The sequence below is a fragment of the Mesoplodon mirus genome, assembly GCF_964341445.2.
Source record: "Mesoplodon mirus genome assembly, chromosome: 10".
NCBI classification, from domain to species: Eukaryota; Metazoa; Chordata; class Mammalia; order Artiodactyla; family Ziphiidae; genus Mesoplodon; species Mesoplodon mirus.
Window position 1 is genome coordinate 86,625,301 of NC_138986.1, and position 20,420 is coordinate 86,645,720.

A 20,420-nucleotide genomic window follows, 5' to 3' on the forward strand; every position below is an offset into this window, starting at 1 on the left:
GCATTACATTTTATAGTCACTTTTGTACTCTCTTTAAGATATGATTCATGTACCCTAAGCACCTTAAGTCTCTGTAAAAATTGTGAAGAATAACTTGAGCCTTCTTTGAATAAAGAACTCTACACATTTTAAAATGTTTTAGACACTGACTAGTGCTAATCTCAAGGACAAGAAAGATCTTTATTACTTTAGTCATGAAATCCATTTGGCTGTAAGATCTGCTTTTCCAGCAGTGAATACAAATGTGAACCCAGCCAGGAAGCATTAGTAGATCACAAAGCCTGACATGGCACACGAGGAGCCAGGTATTCACTTATGCAAATTCGAATAAATTGATGGAATAAATTAAAGAAATTTTGTACACTGTACACTTTTTAAAAAGGGAGCCACTGCATAATGTAAATTTGCTTATTTTTCCTTCATTAAATATTTGGATACTGTGATATTGACATTATATTTTAAATCACATTGGCCAAAAGTTTGATATTTTTGTTTATTATGTGGTATTTAATAAGTCATTCAAATATGTGTTAGCCCTAAAATGTGCCATGCATAATGTAAATGAGGATACGTAAATGCTAGATACAAATCTTGCCCTCCTTGAACTATAATCTTGTGGAAGGAGACATACATAACATTAATGGGTGTGGGGTAGAGCTAGTACATGGTAGTAACTCAAGGTGGGAGGGGACTCACATATGTTATAAGCACATCTATATGCATAAATATATTGACACATATCCCTCCTCAGATGTAGTCTAAATGAGTTAACACACGTACACACACATGCCCTCTCCCCCCATTCCCAAGACACATACTTAGCAAAAGCCATAAGGCAGATTTCATCTTCTAGGGACCTTCTCCGCCAGGCTGATAAGGTAGCTGGTGAACCTGCCACAGAGTAAATACTCTAGAGAAGGCTGCTTATCTAAGCCACTTGTCTCTCTACCATCCAGTTTCCTAGGGCTAAAATACCCACAAGCCCAAACACACAAGAAGAACTTCATAAATATCTTGACAAGTTATAAATTCCTGTTTGGAATACCCACATCTGTATTTTCCAGTAAATCAGTATACAACTTCTGAAATAATATAAAATATCTGTATACTATCAAATTTAACTAAAATTTGTTAAAATTAGCAGTTTATAAATTAGCATTTAGTTTTATTTATTGCAGGGAAATGGGATTATAAACACGACCAGAATAAGAGGGCAGATTGGGTTTGTGTGATGTGTAAATATTTTTGTTTCAGATAACTAAACCTGAACTCAAATGTATTCATTCCTGAAAAAGGAAATTGAATCTGTGTCCCAGGACTGTTCTTTGGGAGAAACCGCCATAATTTTTTTTGGTGGTAGCAGATTAACTTTGTCCCCAACTCCAAGTTATATATATATATATGGGACTATATATATATATATATATATATATATATATATATATATATATATATATATATAGAGAGAGAGAGAGAGAGAGAGAGAGAGAGAGAGAGAGAGAGAGATAGATATAGATATATAGATATATAGATATATATGACTATATATATATAGTCATTTTCTGGGAATCCTGTCAGATCTGTTAACACAATTAATCAACTGGTATCACCTCACAGTTAATCCCATCTATTCTCACTTGATCCTTTGATTACTTTTGCTCACAGAGAAACAGGGAAGAGTGAGTTTACAAAGGAAACTTGACATTTAGAGCTTACTTCCATATGCTTCTCAATGCCCCTTACCTTCAGTTGACTCATTTAGTATTTTTCTTTAATAAATTTATTTATTTTATTTTGGCTGCATTGGGTCTTCATTGCTGAGTGCAGGCTTTCTATAGTTGCAGCGAGCAGGGGCTACTCTTTGTTATGGTGCACACGCTTCTCACTGTGGTGTCTTCTCTTGTTGCAGAGCATGGGCTTTAGGTGCAAGGGATCTGGTAGTTGTGGCTTACGGGATCTATAGAGCAGGCTCAGTAGTTGTGGTGCATGGGCTTAGTTGTGGGATCTTCCCTGACCAGGGCTCAAACCTGTGTCCCCTGCACTGGCAGGCAGATTCTTAACCACTGCGCCACCAGGGAAGCCCAACTTATTTCGTATTAAATGAAATAAATAACAGTCAACCAACTTTCTCTGTTTACAACCCCTTCCTCTTAAGGAATACTGAAGACAAATTTATACTTTGCTGTTTTTTACTATTTTTCTGTTAGGCTGGGTACCATGAAACTTCCTGAGTGTTCTAGAATTTGTTATTTGACATTAGTAAATATATGGGTTAAAAAATGTTATCCCACTCAGAATATGTTTATAGTTCCTCTGCTACTAAATATTCCTCCAAGTGTGGCATAGTTGGCATTTTTTTCTGGTGAAATTTTGTGGCAAAAATCAGCCCATTAAAGAAAATATTTTCACAAAGAATGTGAGGTTCTATGATATTAGAATTATATGACTTTGATGATACAGCCATTTTAGAAAACTGTATGGCAGTAACTTTTAAAATTAAACATGCTTTTGCCACATGAGCAAGCAATTCCACTCATAGTTATTTACTCAAGACATGAAAATATATGTCCATCCAGAATGTATGTATACCAATTATTCATAATATGCAAATATGAATAGCTGCTAAAAATCATAAAAGCTAAAAATCAGAAGTAACCTAAAGGTTGCTTACTTAACTGATGAATAGATCACAAATTCAATGTCATGAAATACTACTGAGCTATAAAGAGAAACAGGACTGATAAATCTCAAAAACATTATGATGAGTGAATTAAGTCAAACACAAAAGTCTATGTAGTGTATGATTCTATATAATGAAATTCTACAGAGACATAATTATAGTGACAATATGTCCATGGTTTCCTGGAACCATGGGGAAGGGTGTGGGGATCAAGTGCAAAGGGGCTCAAAGAAACTGTGGAGGATTGTCTGTCTGGATTTGGTGGTGCTTGCATTGTAGCATACAGTTACCAAAAGCTTTAAACTGTCCACTTAAAGTTGATGAATTTTATTACCTATAAATAACGCCTTAAACAACAAAAAATAGGAAAAAATAAAGTGACTTTGTCTTGCTACCTGTTATAAATATGTTCTTTACATCTAGCATGTTGAGATAAAGAAGTGGCCTGTAAATCTCTATTGTTGAAATGAATGATGGTCAGTAATTAGCAACATAGTTTATTGACATTTAGTTTCTACTTGTTTTCATTCTACACCACTTTCTAATCATTTATCTTAACAAATTTTGAGATAGTCTAAAAAAAACCCCACCAAAAGACACTTTGCAAGAAGAATATTTGGTCTTTTGGAAAACCAAACTGTTAGGTCCACCTTGAGATGAATGGATTATATTCATTTAAAAATTGCCTGAAGTTTTGAATTCATGATCCACCTGTCTTGCAGGTGAATCAGATTTAAGTAATTGTTAGTGCTATTGTTTTTCCATCTTCCCTGCCTTTAAAATGGTAACAGTCAGCAATAGTTTTCTCCCCCTAAAGTTTTCTAGTTCCATATCGGGTATATTTATAACAAAAAATCAACTATATCTTTCCATGAATAGTAGTTCAGTATCATGTTTTAAATCTATTTGAGTGATGTTTCTATGTCTTTACTTAGGATACATTTATTAAAAATGTCATCACAACATGTATCGAACAGTAGGAATTCATATTCATCATCAATCCTGTCTCCTTTTAATCATAATTATTCTGTTTCAGAAATTATACTGTCATTAATTCCAAAATCATCGTGATCACCATAAGGCCTGAACCCAAGACAACTGATTCATTCCTGGAGATAGAACTAGCTCATTTGGCTAATGTAAGTATCATCCACTTGGCATTGAGTTGCTTGTAGAATTTACCTTTTAAAGAAGGTTAACAGTCCTTCTTTTGACTGATAAGACAAGAACCTATTTTCTAAACTCTTTAGAGTTGCAAATGAATTAATTTGTTATGAAGACATGTATTATATAAAAACAAAATGACACATTATCCTATGCTTTTGTTCATAATAGAACTCTCTTCAATTTCTCCAGGATAATAGTTAATAGTTTGTCAGTGCCCACATCTTTATTGGGCTCTAAGCTAAGAAGTGGGGGAGATCAAAATGAAAGAACCAGTCTTGCCACATGATGAGGAGGACTGCCATGTAAACACAGAGGTTTAAGATGCATGCAGCAACAGAAGCTACAGACATAAAGCAAAGGGCAGTGATGTCCTCCAGGGTACCCCAGGGTAGGAGAGTCAGTGAAGCAACTTTTTAAAGTGCTACACCCAGGATCAGAGGAGCCTCCTTGTAACTGTTTGGGTGCTCCAGTGATTCAAATCCAACTCTTCCATCCAGAATGACAAGAACCCTTTGTTAAATCCATCCACCTGCAACTGAAATTCTTTAGACCTTGTTCAGACCTTATGTAGAAATTTAAAATATCTACTTATCCTTTATACATCCACCTTAAATACCTAAATCATTGATTTAAGGGGCAAGGAAAGTGATTCCTATTAAGACTTTCTTAATTATGCTTTTACAATTCTGGTGTTAAACTGTCTCATATGTTGCATATACATAGCTTTTTTTTTAATCCCTTGCAAAGTTTCTATGAACTTGACTTTTGCATACAATTAATGAAAGCACAAAATGATTGTGATTTTCCCAAGTTCATATAGTTAGTGAATGAAATGATGAAATTGATTCTCACATCCTTTAGTTTACAAAACCTGTACATTTCCGGTATTTTATAATTTCTGATTTTAAAAAACTCCACTTCATTTTATTAAAAAATGACAATTATCTTCCTTATAAACCACTTTTTGCAAAGGTGTTCCAGCTTCCTAAATTGTTTAATGAAAATCTCAAATCTCTCAGCAGTAAGTTTTAAACATCATAATTGATACTTAAACTATTCGGCCTTTTCCCAGTTTTGCCAAAATGTGACCATACGGCTTCTATCTAACTTTGACAATGTATTTTATTTCTGTTATATCTACCTCCTCATACCTTTAATGACCCTAATCTCATCACTGCACTGAAAGTTAGGAGATACATTTAACATAATTTTTGAATAAGGAGCTGTGTACCTTCAACATGTATTAGAAAATATTTATTTACATATTTGTTTGTGTATATTGTTTATCATGGTAATGTCTATCCAGTTATAAGCATTGGTGAAACACAGTAAGAGATAATAATTCCTTGAATTGCCTACTGAAAAAGCAATGCAATGTCAGAATGTATATCCTGTTTCTTATGGAGTAAACAATTCTGTAAATGAACATTCACAAAACTTTCCTAAATAAAGATAAAATCACTATTGAGAATTTAAAGAACATGTTAATTAAATGGCTTGTCTTTCATAAGCTGAAGAAAGAGTAACCTTAAAAATAATGCCGATAAAACAATCTCATTATTTCAATTCAAGGGAACTATTTGAAATGAACAGATTTAAGCTTTGAGTCAAACTTTTCTGGGGGCACATGTTGTCAGCCCAATTTCAAAAGAGATAAATCATGTACAAAAAATTATTTTCTACATACGGAAAACAGAGTGTATGGTCAATAAATTTTATGAAGTACCAGCTACACTCTGGAGTGGCAATGAAAGTCAGAATATAAGAATGGTGAGATGATTACCGCAAGTCACTTAGGATTAATTCTTTCAGCATTTTAAGTTGAGTAAGTTGACCAGATTCCTAAAACAATACTCTACTCTGGAAGGCCTAGATTTAAGAGAATATAGACAAATCCGTTACACAAAGGACCTGAGAGACAAGAAGAAAAGTTTAGTCTGGAGAAGAAATTGCCTCGAGGTGTTCCCACCCGCGTCCCTCCTGTGTCAGGAACAGTGCCCACCTTTGCCTGTCCTCAGAGGCCATCCTGATTCCCAGCCACATGGTGGAGATTCTCTGGGCTGCTCCATCCCTCATTTCTTTCCTCCACTTCGCTTTTTAAAGTTTTTATTGGATTTCTTACAATATTGCTTCTGTTTTATGTTTTGGTGTTTTGGCTGTGAGGTACGTGGGATCTTAGCTCCCCGACCAGGGATAGAACCCGCAGCCCCTGCATTGAAAGATGGAGTCTTAACCACTGGACAACCAGGGAAGTCCCTTCCCTCCACTTTATAGATACCTCCCACACAGTTGTCTTACCACACCTACAGTCCTTCACGTTCTACTGTTTAAAATTTCCAGTGCTTGTTGCATTGATATTTATACTTACCATGCAGATTAGATTTTGTTGAGGACTTTAATGTACACTGAGGGAAGGAATATATGACTGGTTTATTGAGTGTCTTGTAAAGTATGCTCTGATTTTAGTTTATTTTCATTGAAGAGATAGTCAGAAGAGCCTATGCTGACATATAATAGTCTTCACTAAAATGTGAAGAAAAGACGTATCTTAAGCATGAAAATTAAAATTGATTAGAACAAGCTGAAATTTCATTATAACTATGTAGATACAGATGTATTATCATTGGTATTGCCTTCAAAGTTGAGCTGTTTTAGATATGACATCTTGCTTATATTAAGACTGTCTACTTTCACCTATTTTCTTATAGCAAATGTATCTGCTGCCCTTTTCTAAGCTCAGAAGAGAATAATGACTTTCAAATTATATCTGTTGTATACACCATGTGCAAACAAAATGAAGGAAGGAAATTAATAGTTATAATGAGTCTAGGGAAAAGCCTGTTAACATTATTTAAACAAAACATGTTCTTTTTAAAAAAGTTTTTAAATAAATAACATTTAAAGTATGTTAAGTGTAATAAGGCCCTTGGGAATGGGTAGGAATAGATAATAGAACATGAAATCTTGAAATTTCAAATTGTATTCAGCAAAGCCATTTGCAGTTTTAACCAGTTCGTAAGTCATTAAAGAGTAAGATAGTATTCTTAGTTCCGTTTTCTAGGCTCATGGCTTTATTGTTATAAGAATCTGTAGAGTCTGAGTTTGTGGTCCTTAGTGCTTGGGCATAGCAATTGCTTGATTATAGGAAATACCAAGTTTGCTTTTCTGAGAAAAAGAATTTTGTTTTTCATATTACTTAAGGTTTCTTCACTGTGACATTTATACTTATCAATATTGTTAGGTTCCATAATGTGCAAGGAAAGTTAATACATTTATTGAAAGTCGTTATTGGAACCTAAATAAGTGCAGCAGAATGGATCTATATGTGCACACATAAGCAAACACGCATGCACACATGCTCACACCCACCATTAGGATGCCTTGGTCCTGACAGGTCTGAGCCTGCTGTGAATTTCCAAAATATATAACATCCTTATCATTAAAAGATGAGTTAGAAGAATAAGAAAATAAATGTATTTTAGTTATCTCGTGCTCTATCAACTTTGCAAGCCTGAAAGTTCACTTTTTTCAAATAAAAAGTCTTAAATGTAGTTCCATTTCTGGTGGAAGGACACATTGAACTCCCCTGGCCTGCAGCCTCTGCAGTCTATTTTCGCCTTTCTTTTTATTTCTTCCTCTAAGCAGCAACTCTCATGGTCTAGGTAGGGCCAACCTACTATCTTTCAGGACTGAGGAAAATCCACTGGGTTTTTTTGTAGTTCTCAGATGGGTCATATTCACAAACGATCTCATGGGAATTGGGGCTTGCGGTTTTATTTTCTTTGCTGTATTTGTTGGCATAGTAACAGGATCTAGCTAACAAATTAAGGAGTTTGTTTTATGTGTATAAACTAAAATTAATCATGAGCCATAGCCTTTGTAAATCATAGTGGAAAACACAATGGAAAACTGTGATGAATATGCTTTTTACCATTAGCATGAGAAACAATGAAAAGAAATTCCAACATTCATCAGTGAGTATTTCCATGAATAGCAAACCCAGCGAATTAAAAATCACTTGGAAAAGCTTAAAGAAGTTCATTCTATACATCTATAATTTCTAAAACGGGGGGGTTTTAATCTCTTTACCTTTTGTGTGTGTGTGTGTGTGTGCTGTACGCGGGCCTCTCACTGTTGTGGCCTCTCCCGTTGCGGAGCACAGGCTCCAGACGCGCAGGCTCCAGACGCGCAGGCTCAGCGGCCATGGCTCACGGGCCCAGCCGCTCTGAGGCATGTGGGATCTTCCTGGACCGGGGCACGAACCAGTGTCCCCTGCATCGGCAGGCGGACTCTTAACCACTGCGCCACCAGGGAAGCCCATATCCCTTTACTTTTAAAATTACTTTTCTACCCTAGCTTGCGTCCATTTAGAAAAGATTTCTGATGTTTTGCCTGCTTAAACCCCTTGGTAGTTTTCATGGGAGAGTCTTGAAATGTTAACTAGACAAGTAGATTGATGGTGCTGCCAACGGCTGAAATTGAGATAGAAATTATTCTCTAGCTACAGTTGTTGTGTTTTTTTTTTTTTTGGTTTTATCCTAAATTCCTAAACTTGAGTAAGCATTCTTCCCACTTACATTTCACATTCAGTTTATTTTTATTCATAATACAACACTGATATTCTTCAAAAAGATTTTAGACTAATTATGCTATTGTTGGAGCAGGGGTCAGCAAACATTTTCAGTTGAGTCAGGTTAGACATATGAGCTATAATGGTCTTTGTCACATCTACTCAGCTATGCTATTGTAGTGTGACAGCAACCAGAGACAATATATAAAAATGGATGTGGCTCTGTTACAACAAAATATCATTTACAAAGTAGGTAGCAAGCCACATTTGGCCCCTGGACTGCATAAGTCATCACCCCCTGTATGGTAAAGAGAATGTGGCCCCCCAAAGATGCCCATATCCTAACCCCCATAACTTTTGAATATATTATATTACATGTCAGAAGGGACTTTGCAGATGGGATTAAGGGTAAGAGCATTGAGATGGGGCATTTATCCTGGATTATGTGAGTAGATCCAGTTTAATCACATGAGCCATTAAAATTGGAATGCCTTTCCCAGCTATAGTCAGAGAGATGCAAGGTAAGAAGGACTCACCCTGCTATTGCTGACTCTGAAGATGAAGGATGAGGGCCACAAGCCAAGGAATATGGGCAGCCTCTAAAAGCTGAAAACACCTCCTGGTTATCAACCAGGAAGGAAGTGTGGACCTCAGTCCTACAACTACAAGGAACTGAATACTCCTGAGACCCAAACGAGCCTAGATGTTGTTTCATCCCCATATCCAGAAAGGACTGCATTCCTGCTAACATTCTGATACCAGCCTTGTGAATTTCTTGAGCAGAAACCCAGCTAAGCTCACCAGACTCCTGACACACAGAAACCATGATATAATAAATCTGTGTTGTTCTACACTGCTAAGTATGTGGTAATTTGTTACAGCAGCAATAGAAAACTAATAAGCCTGCATTGGAGCATTGCAAAATTAATTTTTTGATTATGAAAATAATATATATGCATACAGTAACAGTGCCATTTTGAATCAGATAAACTACAATAATGATAATATATTACTCAATGAAAGTCAGTTAGCAACTAGAGATTACATTTTGCCATGCTGATTATCATGCCAACTCTTTAGGAATCTGATTAAAGGAATCACCAGACAATGAGAATGGCCATTGTAAAGTGGTGGTGGGATATTAGGGAAAACTGGAGGATGCCAGGAGCAACTGTGACATTTGCAGAGGTGTTGTACTCTTGAAGCAATTTAGCAAAACTTCTCTGCTGGAAGCCGATAGATTGAAACTGTTCAAAACAGCCTGGCCAGCCCTTGTCTCTGCTACAACCCCATAAAAGCATTACTAGGACACACTGTTACAACCTCTTGGATATAAAAGGAAAAGACAAGCTGTATGCTATATCTATATGGAATCTAGTTAATTGAGTGTTTGTTTATTAAAGTTATTTGCCACTTCAAACTTGGAGAGTTTTACTCACAGATAAACCATTTGTTTTTTGAGAGGTGCACCCAGACTTGTGCAGTCATTGTTGGAAGTGATGCAGTCACATATGGGGAAGACCCTCTAAGACATATATGTGGAGACAATGATTTTCTCTGAAGGATGCACATATAAATAATTTCTGATAGTGGTTCTACTTTTACTACTTCCCACATGTCAAATAGAAAGTATTTGTCAGGAAATAATGTACATTCCATGACTAGTGATATATCTAAGAAATTAGAGAAGCAATCTGTTATCACAGCCACAAAAATAGAGTCATCTGGTTAAGGTGGGCTCCTAAGTAACCAGATAGCAGAAGCTGGATTACACACGTACCCTCCCCTTGTGTTCTAACTGAATGGCTGCCAAGTCCTGGAAGACGTGACTTGTCTTGATAGAACCATACTCTGCCTTCCTCACTTCAGTGGCCTCTATGCTCTTCTGCTTTAGCTAAAGACAACTATTCCTTTTCCATCTTCTTGATTTAACTGGTTCTCAATGAGGTGCTTTCTGTAGAACTCATGTAAGTAAATTGAAAAATGCCATATCTCCATCTCCTTTTAAGTAAGAACACAGTATTGCATTCTCAATGAGACTCTTTGGACTTCAGGTATATGTCAGCTACCCTGTCAAAAAATGAGAGTTAGACCCAGATTTAACTATTTTTAAGTATCACTTAGAAATGCTAAAATACTCTCAAAACCTTGAGAAGAGGTATGGAGAACATTCAACAGACTGTCTTCCTGTTGTAGAGCTGCATGTGATATGATACCTTTTCAACTGCATCATCACCTTGGGTGGTGTATTACATTTTCAGGGATTATGAAGATGTTTATATGTTAGAAGACATAATCCAGAAAGGGCTCCCTTTCACACTGATCAGCTTTCGTGACTTGTCTGTGGAAAAATTTACATCTGCGAGAAACTTACTTCCCTTAGAATGCATTCCTGAGCTTTTTTAAATGTGGCTTTTCTCAAGTAGTATTAGAATTATAGGCAGGATATAAATTAGTCTTTTGTGGGTCAGGCCAGGTATTTTGGAAATGTTCTTAGGAATTCCCAAAATCTTTTTGTGCAGTTATATAATAAATACAATTAACAGTGGGGATAGAAAAAGGGTAAGCTTAGCAAAATCCAGATATTATTAATGTAATGCCTTAATATCTAAAGTTTTGGAAATGAAGAGAGGCTATGGAGTCTCAGTTGAAGAGTCTTTCTCCTGTCCACGTACAAGAACTCAATGTGCAATTAACTGGAAGATGTGACACAAGGACTCTCCCTGGAACATCTTGCTCAGAGCACTGGAAATGTTGAAAGAGTGACAAGGAGGTCACTGGCCTTCTCCAAGTCCTTAGAAGCTTTGTCTATGAGCTTGCTTTACCTCTACAGACAAAAGGATATTTTTTGTCTCAAGAGGAGTATGAAAGGTACAAGAAAGTTAAGAGGTTTCCAGATTAGGAATTTACTCTGGCATATGAGGACCAAGCATTCGAAAGTGTAAAGAAAAGCAGAGTGAAGTAACCATCTTATTTCTGTTGTGTGTCCATGCTTCTAAAAATGTGATATAGATTAAAAATTATAAGGAGTGGAGGGAGTCGTTAGAATGTATGTTCCTAAGTTAAGCCTCAATCTCAAAATTCCTGGAGCCAAGGGACCTACATTTTTCATCAGCATCCCAGGTGATTCTAGAGTAGGTTCAGAGAAAATGTCTTAAAAACATGAAGACAGCAAGAGTGTAATTAAGATAGCATGTGAATTGAATTTATTCAGAACTTAAAAGTACCAAGGAAAAATTAAAGTAACTTGGTTCAGCATTCATGTTTATTGTGACTTTTATCTTTTCTGTAAATGACTTCCTTGAGGCATTTGTTCAGATATCATCTTATTGGTGAAGCCTTCTCAATATACAAAATAGCAATCCATTCAACTTCACAGTCTTTCCTACTCATGTATTTTACTTTTCATCATAACACATATTACCACCTAGCATATTATATATTTAATTCTTTATGTTTTTTGTCTCTCTCCCTGCCCTCTTCACTATAGCTAAGTGTATGAGGCAAGGATTTTGTTTTGTTCAATGCTGTAGGCCCAGTGCCTCCAAGGTGTCTGGAATGTTACAGGTGTTTGCTAAGTGACTTTTGCATGAATGGATGAGCTTGTTTTGATCATCTTCCTGGCTCACTCTTCTGACTTCTTCTCTTTATACCATAGTGAGATGTTTTGAAAATATTCCATAGGGGAAAAAAAAAGATTTGGAAGAGAGTTTTGTAAAAGAAAAGGAATTCATTTCTAAATGTCACTCTAGAATCATTAAGGGCTAGGGCTAGAAAAGATGCCTAAATTCCCTATTCTACAAACAAGAAAATAGAAAAGTTATGAAGATCAGAGGAAAAGAGAGAACCACCTATAAAAATACATGGACAAAGCCAGTGATGTACTGTACTGTTAAATAGATGCACAGACAGTCATAAATTTACGATTTTTTACTTTATGATGGTGGGAATGTGATACGCATTCAGTGGAAACCATACTTATTTTGAATTTTGATCTTTTTCTGGGCTAGAGATATGCAGTAGGGTACTCCCATATGATGCTGGGCAGTGGTCCACAGCTCCCAGTCAGCCACACAATCACAAGAGTGCCCAATTGATATACTTATGACTATTCTGTACCCATACAACCATTCTGTTTTTCACTTCCAGTACAGTATTCAATAAATTACATGATATATTCAACACTTTTTATAAAAAAGATCTTCTGTTAGATGACTTTGCCCAGATGTAGGCTGATGTAAGTGTTCCGAGCACATTTAAGGTAGGCTAGGCTAAGCAATTATGTTCTGTAGGTTAGGTGTATGAAGTGCCTTGTAAACATATGATATTTTCAACTTGCAGTGGGTTTATCAGAATGTAACCCCATCACCAGTCAGGGATGATCAGTAATGGTTTGCTTGATGTTGAGACAGAGGAGAGAAGTAAAAGAAAATATCAAAGACTGTTAAGGGCACGAAAAGTGTTGCGTAGAACATCTATGGTAATTAGGAAATTAGGGTCATGGTACATTTTTAAATGCTTAAAAGTGAGTGAGTACAAATGTTTAACTCAAGTTCAACTACACTGTTTTCAGTGGAGTCAAGAGACAGTTTTTTATCCAAAAATATGTTTTTCAAGAACAGCGTATTCTTTCCAAAAGTTTTCAAATACATTCAGTTTTAATATATTTTTTTACATCTTTATTGGAGTATAATTGCTTTACAATGATGTGCTAGTTTCTGCTTTATAACAAAGTGAATCAGTTATACATATACATATCTTCCCATATCTCTTCCCTCTCGCGTCTCCCTCCCTCCAACCCTCCATATCCCACCCCTCTAAGTGGTCACAAACCACCGAGCTGATCTCCCTGTGCTATGTGGCTGCTTCCCACTAGCTATCTATTTTACGTTCGGTAGTGTATATATGTCCATGCCACTCTCTCACTTTGTCCCAGCTTACCCTTCCCCCTCCCCATATCCTCAAGTCCATTCTCTAGTAGGTTTGTGTCTTTATTCCTGTCTTACCCCAGGTTCTCCATGACGTTTTTTTTTCTTAACTTCCATATATATGTGTTGGCATATGGTATTTGTCTTTCTTTTTCTGACTTACTTCACTCTATATGACAGACTCTAGGTCCATCCACCTCATTACAAATAGCTCAATTTCGTTTCTTTTTATGGCTGAGTAATATTCCATTGTATATATGTGCCACATCTTCTTTATCCATTCATGCGATGATGGACACTTAGGTTGTTTCCATCTCCTGTCTATTGTAAATAGAGCTGCAATGAACATTTTGGTACATGACTCTTTCTGAATTATGGTTTTCTCAGGGTATATGCCCAGTAGGAGGATTGATCGGTCATATCGCAACTGACAAAGGATTAATCTCCAAAATATACAAGCAGTTCATGCAGCTCAATAACAAAAAAAACAAAACAACCCAATCCAAAAATGGGCAGAAAACCTAAATAGACATTTCTCCAAAGAAGATATACAGACTGCCAACAAACACACGAAAGAATGCTCAACATCATTAATCATTAGAGAAATGCAAATCAAAACTACAATGAGATATCATCTCACACCGTCAGAATGGCCATCATCAAAAAAACTAGAAAAAATAAATGCTGGAGAGGGTGTGGAGAAAAGGGAACCCTCTTGCACTGCTGATGGGAATGTGAATTGGTACAGCCACTATGGAGAACAGTATGGAGGTTCCTTAAAAAACTACAGTTTTAATATTTTAAGTGTCAATTATATTGACAGCTCTATAAATTAATCTTCTCTAGCCAGTTTGGCTCATTTACTTGACAGCTTTTGGTTTCTTAGTTTCATGCTTTTCTTAAATCCACTTCTGTGAGTTGGTTCACAGCCTACCTATTTGCCTCTTGGTTCTGTCATTACGTTTTGTTCCTGCTCTCTCTTGGGCTTGCCATTTCCTGTTATTGATTTTCTGTAAATTCCTCATAACAGATCTTGCAGCAGAGTACCTTTGAGAAAAGTATCTGAAAATTATAACAAATATTTTACAAGTGGTTTCTTTTAGCCAGGTTTTTTTTTTCATGTATAGAATTCATTCATCATTGGGTTTTGTTTTCTTTACCATCTCTCATTCTTATTCTCTAAGTGACTGGTCTATCCAGGTACTAAGATTCCTCTAGTTTATTTGTTCTGCTTATTTTTCTAAACTTCAGATGTTTCCATAACTGGCCTCAGCTCATAGACCCACATATGGGTGACTGTTCTGGAATGAATTTTCACAGAAGGGTGTCTGTCTTTTGTGTAGGTCCGGAATGTACAGTGAAATGCAAGATTGAGTGGTGTGTTTTGGAACCTATAATTCTCATGTGGATTGTTTCTAAATTTTCACAAGGACAGAAAGAGAGAAAATCATGAAATCTAAGGGGTAAGGGGTGAGGAAGGTAGTGGGTGAAACTGAGGGTTGACAGAGGCATAGATAAGAGTAGGAGAGGCATTTCTCACCTTCATACTTTCGTTCTAAGGTGGAAATTAGTGTCTTTAGAGGGGTAAAATGGAAGGTGATATCTAAACAATTAAGTTCATATTCTATTTCTTTTCTAATATTATTACCTTTTGTCATAACTTGTTATGAGCTCTAATTATGAAATAGTAATCCTATAATCAATATCCTGCTTTGGTTTATATAGAGATTGAACTTAATCTCACTCATACATTACTGAAAAAGTGAACTCGATGTAGAGTACCTGTAATCTCAGGGTCCTCACCTATGCATACAGTCTATATCCAAGACATGTATACTCCCATGACCATCAAATTTGCTTTCTATAAAGTGCTCTGAGCTCTTTTGAACAGGACCCTAGATAAATATAGCATAACTTTATTATACGACATTGTAGCTCTGCTGAGGATTTCTTAGGAAGTCACAAGCTGTATGAGGATTTCAGGTAAAACCAGACAGCGTCTCATAGGACAGAGAAAGAAACAAATTTGAAACACTATCCCCCTCCCCATCTCTTGAACATCCATATCTATGCCTTCTGTGAGAACTAGAAAAGGACCCATTTCTTCCATGGAACTCTCTCTGACACAGGCCATGATGCTCTGTCCATCATTTGTCCTTTAAAAAGTAAATTATCAACTAGCGGCATTTATATGAGCATGTCTCTTTTTTTGTTATATGAACATTCCATGTGTGTTCCTCTTCAATCTTTGTAAGGCTATAAGCCATTTCAGGGAAGGGAATTTTTTTTATGTTCTAAGAGCATAGTTTATAGGTATGAGCATCTCATAAGAAGGATGCCTTAGAGATGTGGTCTTTGAGAGATTTTGTAGAATGGTAATGGTGCTAAAATATGGGAGTTAGTAAATGTCCCAATTAAAATGAACAATGAAAGTTGTGGTAAATTTCACCAATTTTAGAATAATGAGCTAAGTTTCTTTTCCCTAGTGGAATTCTAGAATGGACTCAGTGAACAACACTAGAAAGGCAGTGTTTCACAAAGAACTTGCCTAGACTTTTAAAGATATTGCTTTGCCAGATACAAACCAGTGATTATCTATTTGGAAACAAGACCGAGGGCAGGTTCTCTGAGGGAGCATGACCCCCTGCGGGAAGGAGCCAGTAGGCTGTTTCAGGACTGTAAATTTCACCTGCCTTGGCCTATTCATCACTTTTATCACTGACTTGCTGGATGAACCCATAGATATCATGTTTGTTTCTTAATCATGCAGTGACACAAAGTTAAAGAGTGAATATACGTGATATCAAAATCAGAATTCAAAAAACTCCTGAGAGACTTCAGTGGGTAATAATACCTGTCAAGTTCAGGGGAAGATTACCAAAATATCCCATACACTGTTGGAATGCATTATTAGGCATATGGCACCTACATTGCAGAGACAATAGTACTGCTTTGTCCTGTGCAGGTAGGACACAGGTGGATGGGTTCCCTAAACACACTTTAAAGTGTGTGCTCCAGGAGATGAAGGTCGTGGAGGATGAGAGAACTTGAAAGCTACAGAGTGTGTTTAATAGAAAAGAGAAGAGGATCTGTGGGTAGCTCACAATATCAGAGAAGAAGAATTACTAGGTTAGTTTCAACGGGAAAAATAAGGCCCAATGAATGTGACAGAAAGATAGAAAGAAAAGCATTCCAACAATTAGTCTCTTCAAAACAGAAGGTACTTGGTGGATAATCCAATGTGGAAAACTCATTGTGTCATGCTGAAGGTCATTGTGGCTACTCATTACATAATGATTAAACTGAATAAACATTTAGCATGTTTTCCCCATAATTTTATTAGATGTGATTTTATAGGAATATGATCTGTTGATTATGAAAATACTGCAAGTCTACAGACTCTCTGGAAATGGACAATTAATGCAGCCATGTCTTGCTTTTTGGAAGCTGCACCACTGGAGGCTGAAGAGGAAGTGGCTGGTGTGCCTAATGCAGAAAGTTTCACTGTGATTGAATTATTATAAATATTAGATATTGAAAATACTTTGGTTTCTTAAAAGAAAGAATCCAGCAATTACTATTTTAGGGGAAAAAATGAAATAGAAATCATCAAAGTATGGACCTTGTCATTTATGAGGCCTTCACTTATAATTTAAAAAAAAACAAACTATGGGTTATGATATTTGGAATAAATGTAAAGTTTTCATGAATAAAATTTCATAAAATGAGACATTAAACCTGTGAGAAAGAACATGTAAATTTCTAATGCAAAAAAAATAGAGGTGGAATTCTTAAAAAATCTTACTGCAGGATAAAAAATGTGCCATTCTTTTTGCATTTCACATAATCCTTCAGTTTTTTATGTATGTACTCAAGATACATTTATTCTTTCTCTGTTTATTTTTAGGGTACTTTGAATCCTTATTGTGTGTTATGGGATGACTCAAAAACGTAAGTGACAGATGTTTTCTTACATGGCTTTGGACTAAACATTCAAAGCACATTAAGTTATTTCAGCTGCTTTCTAGTCAACAGGAATATAAGTTAGTGGGATGTGAGTTACACTAGGAGAGAAAGCAGTCTCCTTTTTGAATCTGTAGGACAGCATGATGAATGTGTTTGTGTGTGATGATGCCATCAAGTTACATCCCAAGGTAGGATTGCATTACCTGATGTGTAAGACACATTGCAATGCGAATTCCATGAGGATTTTTAAAAGCTCTAATATTTTAAAATTATAGGAGCTCAGATGCTATTTCACATTTTGCCCTAGTAATTCAGCTTAGAATCACAGAATAAAATAGCAATCTCTATGGTCATTTAGCCAATACATTACTTGCATGACCTTGAATCTATTATCAGAGTAATGCAATATTTATATGGCCCTTCCAAATTATTTTGTTATAAAAACATTGAGTGACATTTAATTTTCTTATTCATATAGTAAGGGTGAATAATTCTTCCATGTATTACTTTGTTTGTAACAAGTAATTGCAATATATCTGGTCAAAATCATCTTAATCTCGTTGGTAATGCTATGAGATTCTAAGGTCTCAAAGAGCAGAAAAATTCATGATTAAGGCTTAATTAGACTCCCAAACTTTAAGTACTTCTGTGGGTTTATTTCAGTTTAATAGCCAGGTTATACAATCTTGGTTTGGTTTGTTTTGCTTGGAAGGGGGATAAATGTCAATCAATCTCAAAAGCTAATACCACCATGTATATGCTGTCAGTTAACGCACCACATTGTTGGGTTCTATGTATTCTAAGATTTCCCCCCACGTTCTTCACCCTAAATCGGATCTACATCTAAGGTTTTATGATGTTACTTGTCTCTCATCAGTAGTTACAGAGAGTCTAGAAGAGGGACATTCTTAGACTTTCTAGGTAAAGAGCAAACCTACTGGAAATGTGCTAATTCTTAGGATACTGAGGTAATTTAAACTAGTATTTATGTGGGTGAAAAATCAATGATATTAAGCATGATTTTTTGCTATAGACTTTGATATTCTAGGGATCCTCTTCTCCTAGGAACCTTAGTGCATATGGAGAATCCCAACTTGTTCTGGTGATAACATGAGCTGGATGTTTCTCACTGATGTCATTATTATTTTTTTTTCTTTTTAAAACCACATAGAGAAATCCGTGGTCATAGAATTTTTGCAAGATTTCCTCTATACCAATAGCCAGAGAAGATGCTGGTAGTATATTCTAAGGCACTGTTTAGTATGTTGTACAGACAAGGGAAAAATAAAAGCCTACAAAAATCTAATTAAGCGTTTTCTACTCAAGAAAAACATGCCATCTTAAGCACCTGATTACAGATACTTGCATATCTCCATGAATAATAACCAACTTTTATTTAGTTTTATTACCTTTTTAGTGGGTAGAATGTGCTTCTATGTTGATCCAAAAAGGGGAACGTGTTGTTTATTCCAAAAGACCTTTGGGACTTTCAGGGATATTACAGAAGAAACAATATTCCCTTATTTTGTGCCTCTCTGGGTTTGCTTTCACAGTTTTTCTAAGGTTTTAAGTTTAATTTATAAAACTGTTGGGGCTTGAGGTCAGTGTTAAGTTTAGGAATCAAGCACACTCTGTTTTCTCTAACATCTGCTAACTCTTATCCATCACAAAGAACATGTCTTAGCTATACAAATTTCAGTTGTCCTTGAAGAAAACAATTCAGCGAGAGAGAGGAGGTGTGCTTAGCTGCCTTTCAGATCAGATTATCTCCAGAGATCAGTGCAGTTCATGTTTCCTTGACGTATCTGAAAAGTGATCAAAAAGCTTTCCACTATGACAGAATGTCCATCCCATCACACGTTTTACCAGGCTCTTTCATCATTAAATTGTTTTTCTGGGTGAGTTTTAAACAGTAAAGGTTAAGACAATTTTATTTTCTTTCTTCACATCTGTTCTTCTGGTTTTTTTTTAACATCTTTATTGGAGTATAATTGCTTTACAATGATGTGTTAGTTTCTGCTTTATAACAAAGTGATTCAGTTATACATATACATATGTTCCCATATATCTTCCCTCTTGCGTCTCCCTCACTCCCACCCTCCCTATCCCACCCCTCTAGGTGGTCACAAACCACCGAGCTGATCTCCTTGTGCTATGTGGCTGCTTCCCACTAGCTATCTATTTTATGTTTGGTGGTGTATATATGTCTATGCCACTCTCTCATGTTCACATACACAATAGTTTTATCGATGCAATGATGTTAACTTTGAGTATAAGACCTCTAAGAATAGTTAATGAAGAGATACAACTATTCCTTTTTACACAGAAAAGCGTTGATCTAAATGGTGTTTTCAGGATTGCAGTAACAAAGTTGAAATTAGAAGTTGTCTTGTAATTTTGGTTTACATAATCAAATTGCCTTAATTTTTTATTGAGGTATATTTGACATATAATATTATATTAGTTTCAGGTGTGAAATATGATTCAATATTTGTATACACTGCTAAATGATCACCACAGTAAGTCTAGTTACCATCTGTCACCATACATAGTTACAAATTCTTTTTCTTTAAGAACTTTTAAGATTTACTCTCAGCAATTTTTGAGTTTGCAATCTGATATTATTAACTATAGTCATCCCCTGTGTACTGTACATTACATCACCAGGTTTGATTCATTTTATAACTGGAGGGTTTGACCCTCCCCCTTTACCCATTTCACCCACCCCCATCTCCCCCCCCCTGGCAATATCAAGTTGCCTTACTTTTAAATATTTAAAATTAAATTTTAACTACAAAAATAATGCATGAGTAAATTTTACTTGTAAAACTATAAAACATAACTGCTAAGGCACAAGACCCCATTAATCATTAATACCTTGGGTCTCCACATCCACCACCTCTCCAAGGTCATTCCTACTTATATTTTGTTATGTATAATTTCAGGCATCTACTTATGCATTGACACACATGTGTAGCTATAGAAATTAACACTAATCTAACATAAATATTGTCATACTGTATGTAACACTTGTCATCTTAAATTTTTAATTCAATGATTATTGTGGAAGTTTTAAAATTTCACTACATATGTTTTATCCCTTGTACCT

The 20,420-nt window shown here is 35.9% G+C and overlaps 1 protein-coding gene across 1 annotated transcript in view; it reads left to right on the forward strand.

The window, feature by feature from the left end:
* The window catches only part of ADGRB3 (adhesion G protein-coupled receptor B3), a gene marked incomplete at both ends in the record, with an annotated part of 796,225 nt that overhangs the window by 443,054 nt on the left and 332,751 nt on the right, over positions 1–20,420 (forward strand). Inside the window, 2 exons of the mRNA XM_082633456.1 lie at positions 3,717–3,819; positions 17,253–17,296. Coding sequence (XP_082489582.1) covers positions 3,717–3,819; positions 17,253–17,296 — 147 coding nt within the window. The remainder of the gene's footprint in view (positions 1–3,716; positions 3,820–17,252; positions 17,297–20,420) is intronic.